Raw genomic sequence first — 7500 nt, 5'->3', positions numbered from 1 at the left:
AGAGAGCAATAATTTCTCCTTTTCCAAATGCCTAAATTCCTCCTTTTCCAAATGCCTAAATCTCTCCTTTTTCCAAATACCTAAATTCCTCCTTTTCCAACTGCCTAAATTCCTCCTTTTCCAAATGCCTAAATTTCTCCTTTTCTAAAAGCCTAAATTTCTCCTTTTCCAAAAGCTTAAATTTCTCCTTTTCCAAATGCCTAAATTCCTCCTTTTCCAACTGCCTAAATTCCTCCTTTTCCAACTGCCTAAATTCCTCCTTTTCCAAATGCCTAAATTCCTCCTTTTCCAAATGCCTAAATTCCTCCTTTTCCAACTGCCTAAATTCCTCCTTTTCCAAATGCCTAAATTTCTCCTTTTCCAACTGCCTAAATTTCTCCTTTTCCAACTGCCTAAATTCCTCCTTTTCCAACTGCCTAAATTCCTCCTTTTCCAAATGCCTAAATTTCTCCTTTTCCAAATGCCTAAATTTCTCCTTTTCCAAATGCCTAAATTTCTCCTTTTCCAAATGCCTAAATTTCTCCTTTTCCAAATGCCTAAATTTCTCCTTTTCCAAATGCCTAAATTTCTCCTTTTCCAAATGCCTAAATTCCTCCTTTTCCAACTGCCTAAATTCCTCCTTTTCCAAATGCCTAAATTTCTCCTTTTCCAAATGCCTAAATTCCTCCTTTTCCAAATGCCTAAATTCCTCCTTTTCCAACTGCCTAAATTCCTCCTTTTCCAAATGCCTAAATTTCTCCTTTTCCAAATGCCTAAATTCCTCCTTTTCCAACTGCCTAAATTCCTCCTTTTCCAACTGCCTAAATTTCTCCTTTTCCAAATGCCTAAATTTCTCCTTTTCCAAATGCCTAAATTCCTCCTTTTCCAAATGCCTAAATTCCTCCTTTTCCAACTGCCTAAATTCCTCCTTTTCCAAATGCCTAAATTTCTCCTTTTCCAAATGCCTAAATTCCTCCTTTTCCAACTGCCTAAATTCCTCCTTTTCCAAATGCCTAAATTTCTCCTTTTCCAAATGCCTAAATTCCTCCTTTTCCAAATGCCTAAATTTCTCCTTTTCCAAATGCCTAAATTTCTCCTTTTCCAAATGCCTAAATTCCTCCTTTTCCAAATGCCTAAATTCCTCCTTTTCCAAATGCCTAAATTCCTCCTTTTCCAACTGCCTAAATTCCTCCTTTTCCAAATGCCTAAATTTCTCCTTTTCCAAATGCCTAAATTTCTCCTTTTCCAAATGCCTAAATTTCTCCTTTTCCAAATATCTAAATTTCTCCTTTTCCAAAAGCTTAAATTTCTCCTTTTCCAAATGCTTAAATTTCTCCTTTTCCAAAAGCTTAAATTTCTCCTTTTCCAAATGCCTAAATTTCTCCTTTTCCAAATGCTTAAATTTCTCCTTTTCCAAATGCTTAAATTTCTCCTTTTCCAAATGCCTAAATTTCTCCTTTTCCAAATGCCTAAATTCCTCCTTTTCCAAAAGCTTAAATTTCTCCTTTTCCAAATGCTTAAATTTCCCCTTTTCCAAATGCTTAAATTCCTCCTTTTCCAAATGCTTAAATTTCTCCTTTTCCAAATGCTTAAATTCCTCCTTTTCCAAATGCCTAAATTTCTCCTTTTCCAAAAGCTTAAATTTCTCCTTTTCCAAATGCTTAAATTCCTCCTTTTCCAAATGCTTAAATTTCTCCTTTTCCAAAAGCCTAAATTTCTCCTTTTCCAAAAGCTTAAATTTCTCCTTTTCCAAAAGCCTAAATTTCTCCTTTTCCAAATGCCTAAATTTCCCCTTTTCCAAATGCTTAAATTTCTCCTTTTCCAAAAGCCTAAATTTCTCCTTTTCCAAAAGCTTAAATTTCTCCTTTTCCAAAAGCTTAAATTCCTCCTTTTCCAAATGCCTAAATTTCTCCTTTTCCAAATGCTTAAATTTCCCCTTTTCCAAAAGCTTAAATTCCTCCTTTTCCAAATGCCTAAATTTCTCCTTTTCCAAAAGCTTAAATTTCTCCTTTTCCAAAAGCTTACATTTCTCCTTTTCCAAATGCCTAAATTTCTCCTTTTCCAAAAGCCTAAATTTCTCCCTTTTCCAAATGCCTAAATTTCTCCTTTTCCAAAAGCTTAAATTTCTCCTTTTCCAAATGCCTAAATTTCTCCTTTTCCAAAAGCCTAAATTTCTCCTTTTCCAAATGCCTAAATTTCTCCCTTTTCCAAATGCCTAAATTTCTCCTTTTCCAAAAGCTTAAATTTCTCCTTTCCCAAAAGCTTAAATTTCTCCTTTTCCAAAAGCTTAAATTTCTCCTTTTCCAAAAGCTTAAATTTCTCCTTTTCCAAAAGCTTAAATTTCTCCTTTTCCAAATGCCTAAATTTCTCCTTTTCCAAAAGCTTAAATTCCTCCTTTTCCAAAAGCTTAAATTTCTCCTTTTCCAAAAGCTTAAATTCCTCCTTTTCCAAAAGCTTAAATTTCTCCTTTTCCAAAAGCTTAAATTCCTCCTTTTCCAAAAGCCTAAATTTCTCCTTTTCCAAAAGCCTAAATTTCTCCTTTTCCAAAAGCCTAAATTTCTCCTTTTCCAAAAGCTTAAATTTCTCCTTTTCCAAAAGCTTAAATTTCTCCTTTTCCAAAAGCCTAAATTTCTCCTTTTCCAAATGCCTAAATTTCTCCTTTTCCAAATGCCTAAATTCCTCCTTTTCCAAATGCCTAAATTTCTCCTTTTCCAAAAGCTTAAATTTCTCCTTTTCCAAAAGCTTAAATTTCTCCTTTTCCAAATGCTTAAATTTCTCCTTTTCCAAATGCCTAAATTCCTCCTTTTCCAAATGCCTAAATTTCTCCTTTTCCAAATGCTTAAATTTCTCCTTTTCCAAAAGCTTTAATTCCTCCTTTTCCAAAAGCCTAAATTTCTCCTTTTCCAAAAGCTTAAATTTCTCCTTTTCCAAAAGCTTAAATTTCTCCTTTTCCAAAAGCTTAAATTCCTCCTTTTCCAAAAGCCTAAATTTCTCCTTTTCCAAAAGCCTAAATTTCTCCTTTTCCAAATGCTTAAATTTCTCTTTTTCCAAAAGCTTAAATTCTTCCTTTTCCAAAAGCTTAAATTCCTCCTTTTCCAAAAGCCTAAATTTCTCCTTTTCCAAAAGCTTAAATTTCTCCTTTTCCAAAAGCTTAAATTTCTCCTTTTCCAAAAGCTTAAATTTCTCCTTTTCCAAAAGCTTAAATTTCTCCTTTTCCAAAAGCTTAAATTTCTCCTTTTCCAAATGCCTAAATTCCTCCTTTTCCAAATGCCTAAATTTCTCCTTTTCCAAAAGCTTAAATTTCTCCTTTTCCAAATGCCTAAATTTTTCCTTTTCCAAAATCTTAAATTTCTCCTTTTCCAAAAGCCTAAATTTCTCCTTTTCCAAATACCTAAATTTCTCCTTTTCCAAATGCCTAAATTTCTCCCTTTTCCAAATGCCTAAATTTCTCCTTTTCCAAAAGCTTAAATTTCTCCTTTTCCAAATGCCTAAATTTCTCCTTTTCCAAAAGCTTAAATTTCTCCTTTTCCAAAAGCTTAAATTTCTCCTTTTCCAAATGCCTAAATTTCTCCCTTCCCAAATACCTAAATTTCTCCTTCTCCAAATGCCTAAATTTCTCCTTTTCCAAAAGCTTAGTGTTTGGTTAAATTCTTTGTTTCATTTTAGTTCTGATGAATCAATAGCATTTTTAAGGTTTATTTAAATGTTTTATTAAATTGTTTTATATTGAATTTCCAAATTTTTGTTAGTGTAATTTTTTCCCAATTTTCCAATTTTCTGATTTGTTTCTCCTTTCTCTCAATGTTTTTTTTTCTCTCTCTCCTTTCTCTCTTTCCGTCTTCGCGCTATGTCCCCCTTCCATTATTTTTTTTATTAATTCCGGTAATAAGATGACCGTCTATATATTTAATTTATTTTTAGCGTATTATTCCTATTTCTCTCAATGGCACTTCCGTCTTCGTGCTATATTCGTTATTTTATCTTCTCGTCTCCTTCCCTTCTTCCTCGCTTCTCCCTCCTCCCCGAAACTCCCTTCTTCCTCCCCGCTCCATCTCCTACTTCATTCTCCTACTCCTTATCCTCCTCTTCGCCATCTCACATCTCCCTCCGGACCCGTCGGATGCTTTCAAATAATCCCGACTTTTTCCTATGCTTTCTCTTTCGCATTATGTCCTCTCCCTCTCCTACGCACTCGCTCTAGTGAACGTCGGCTTGAGTGACCATGACATTACAAAGTCTGCACTACTGACACCCCCCTCCCTCCCTCCCTCCCTCTGTACCCTCCCCCCACTCCCTCCACCCTCGCTCACCTCCCCCCCTCATCCCCCACCTCCCTGTCCCTTCTCCCGACAGCGTGTCAGTCGGTCTAGACACGACACAGCTGTCCTTCCTCGCCCGTGTGTGTGTGTGTGTGTGTGTGTGTGTGTGTGTGTGTGTGTGTGTGTGTGTGTGTGTGTGTGTGTGTGTGTGTGTGTGTGTGTGTGTGTGTGTGTGTGTGTGTGTGTGCGTGTGTACGCGCGCGCGCCTCTGTGCGTTCCTGCGCATCCGCACGCATGTTTGCTTGCACACATGCGTCTATGAGAGTCTATGTGTGTGTGTGTGTGCATTGTGCATGCGTGTGTACACTGTGCGCGTGGGTGTGCATGCCCGCGTTCGAGCGTATCCCTATACGTGTGCGAACATGCCCTCCCCTAAACCAATCCTCCACACCACGATTCAAAGCCACCCCTCCACTCGCGCATCCACAACGAACACCGATCTTACTCCTCCCACCCACCCCACCCCCAAATCACCCCCAATCTCCACCACCCCCACAAAACAACTCCAATCCCCGTGCGTCCCCCATACACACCCCGCCCCACACCCCACACGCCCTCGGCCTCCACACGACCTCCCCCCGCCCAGCGCCACGCGAACCACGCCGGACCACGCAGCTCCCCCGAGTCAACACCCCGGGGGACGCTGCGACTGGCAATAAAACCCTATTATCACAGCATGTTATCAGCCCCCGTGGAGGTGCGCAAGACGGCCGGAGATAGCGAGGGGTTGGGGGTTGGGTAGGAGGGTGGGGGTGGGGGTAGGGTAGGTGGTTAGGGGTGGGTAGGGATGGGTGGGTAGGTAGGGTGGGGTTGGGGGGAAGGGACAGCTGGCTCCGATAAATGAGGACATGTGAGTGTGTGGGTGGGTAAGTGAGTGAGTGGGTTGGTGAATGAGTAGGTGGGCGAGTGAGTAGTTGGATGGGTGGGTAGGTGGGCGGGTGGGTGAGTGAAAGAAAGGGTGAGTGAGTGAGTGAGTGAGTGGGTGAGTGAGTGAGTAGGTGGGTGAGAGTCAGCAGTGAGTGAGTGAGTGAATGAGTGAGCGAGTGAGTGTTTGAGTGAGTTAGCGGATGGGTAGGTGAGTGTCTGAGCATGAGTATGAGACCGAGAGTGCGTGCGTGCGTAAGATAGACAGAGAATAAAAACATATCCTCCCCCCCACCCCCCATCCCCCACCCCACCCCCACGTACACCCCCCCTTCAAAACCCTTCCATGCTCTATTCCAAAATGCCAATTAACAAACCTGAACTTCAGTCATTACCTGCCAACAAGCCAGCACCGAGGACGTGCTTAAGGACCTCCACCAGAACCAATAACTCCTCTAACCCTGTGATATCTGCATCCCGCAAGACCTAGACATTGATCAGCTGTGAGGGGAAATCAGCTGTGAGGGGAAATCAGCTGTGAGGGGATATCAGCTGTGTGGGGAAACAATGCACGCAGCTTTTCCGGAGAGAGAGAGAGAAAAAAAAAGAGAGAGAGAGAGAGAGAGAGAGAGAGAGAGAGAGAGAGAGAGAGAGAGAGAGAGAGAGAAAATAAGATAGAAATAAAGAAAGAAAGAAAGAAAGAAAAAAGAAAGAGAGAGAGAAAGAAAGAAAGAAAAGAAAAGAGGAGGGAGAGAGAGAGAGAGAGAGAGAGAGAGAGAGAGAGAGAGAGAGAGAGAGAGAGAGAGAGAGAGAGAGAGAGAGAGAGAGAGAGAGAATGAGAGAATGAGAGAGTGAGAGAGAGAATGAGAGAGCAAGAGAGAAATAGAGAGAGCAAGAGAGAGCAAGAGAGAGCGAGAGAGAGAGAGAGAGAGAGAGAGAGAGAGAGAGAGCGCACCAGCCAAGAGCCACTGTCCTGACGAGCCATACGCCATGCCTTCGAACGCAACGTGCATTTCCTCTTCGCTATCGTGACGCAGGTACTCCTTACGCGAATGCCTTTGTGACCTGTTACATAAAATCACAAAAAAAAGTTGCTACATAAAATCACAAAAAAAGTTGCAAGGACAATAGCCATCAAAGTTGCAAGGACAATAGCCATCCACTTATCACAGAAGTTATCGTAACCGCCGCGACATAACCGTTACAACAAAAGTCGCGCCTGCTAAATGGTCGTGGCCGCGTAGTAGTCTGGTAGACGTGGTTGTAGTTGTGGCTCCGTTACTGGTAGAAACTGTATATCGCAGCCAAGGACAGCGATTGCTTCTTGTTGGCCTCAAACACGTGACGGGAGAGTCATGTTATCATAGTAATAACACCCGCATCGTTATACCGCCGCTATTTATTTACCACTTAAAATTCCCCTTGTTGTGCAGCTGACCCTCTGGCCCTCAGTGCGAAACAAGTGAGTCTTATCTTTAAACATCTGAACAGGTTTCCTCCTTCCTTCCCGGTGGTCTTTCAGCTGACCGCCCGCCTCTGCCCCCTCAGGAGTAATCCGCCGAGACGCAGCCTAGTCTTGACAAATGCATTTCGTAAATCCGATGCAGACATTCGGCCGTGCAATTCCTCCCCCGCAAACGTGCTACGCATACGAATCCGAGCATAAACTCGCGATTTTTACCGATGTATCAATGTAAGCCCAAGCCAGTTCAGCGCAGGGGTGTTAATAATAGCCGGGTGTTTATTCAGGGCAGAGAGGATGGACAGAGAGATCCCAGGACGCGGATCAAGGCGCATGCACACTGATCAGCCCACGTCCTGCGACTGCAACTAGCGCAGGACGCGGCCTTATCGCAGCGGACGCTGAGGCCGTCCGGCGATTTCAGTTCTGTTCTGGCGACGCTCAACTCGACAGGGAGAGCGAGTCGCCTGTGCGGGAAGGACAGTCGGAAAACAGTGGCGTCGACACCCTTCCTAGAAATGCTTCTATCGGAATTATGATCTAAAAAAGAAAAAGAAAAGAAAAAATCAACACGTGCAAGTGACACACCCGTGCCCCCGACGAGAACCATTCCCCCTAGCGCCCCATCGGCAGCGACGACGGCTCGAAGATGGACCAATTGGAGGTGATGCCCGTGAGTTCGAGGGTCGTCTGCCTCAACGCCCCTCACCTCAAGTCCCTGTGCGTGTTCGAGGCTCTGTCACGCACCCTCGGCTGCTACTACAACCACCACCGCCTCCAGGTCTGTATCCGCTCTCTAGTGTGTGTGTTTGAGTCCCCTTCTCTCTCGTGTGCGTGTTTGAGGCCCCCTCCTCTCTCATGTGCGTGTTTGAGTCC

The 7500-nt window shown here is 42.8% G+C and overlaps 2 protein-coding genes across 4 annotated transcripts in view; one reads left to right on the top strand and one right to left on the bottom strand.

Annotated features, from left to right (window-relative positions):
• The window catches only part of Fancd2, a 63526-nt gene that overhangs the window by 39996 nt on the left and 16030 nt on the right, over positions 1 to 7500 (bottom strand). The gene's annotated exons all lie outside the window — the stretch shown is intronic.
• LOC113803613 (uncharacterized) overlaps positions 1 to 7500 on the top strand; it is a 26365-nt gene that overhangs the window by 8829 nt on the left and 10036 nt on the right. For both annotated transcript variants that reach the window (XM_027354420.2, XM_070137280.1), the window contains exon 2: positions 6912 to 7405. In XM_027354420.2, coding sequence (XP_027210221.2) covers positions 7274 to 7405 — 132 coding nt within the window. In that variant the 5' untranslated portion in view covers positions 6912 to 7273. The remainder of the gene's footprint in view (positions 1 to 6911; positions 7406 to 7500) is intronic.

The sequence above is a fragment of the Penaeus vannamei genome, chromosome 23 (assembly GCF_042767895.1).
Source record: "Penaeus vannamei isolate JL-2024 chromosome 23, ASM4276789v1, whole genome shotgun sequence".
Taxonomy (NCBI): Eukaryota; Metazoa; Arthropoda; class Malacostraca; order Decapoda; family Penaeidae; genus Penaeus; species Penaeus vannamei.
Note: the sequence above shows the minus strand (reverse complement) of the source record. Positions and strands in the feature narration are given on the sequence as shown.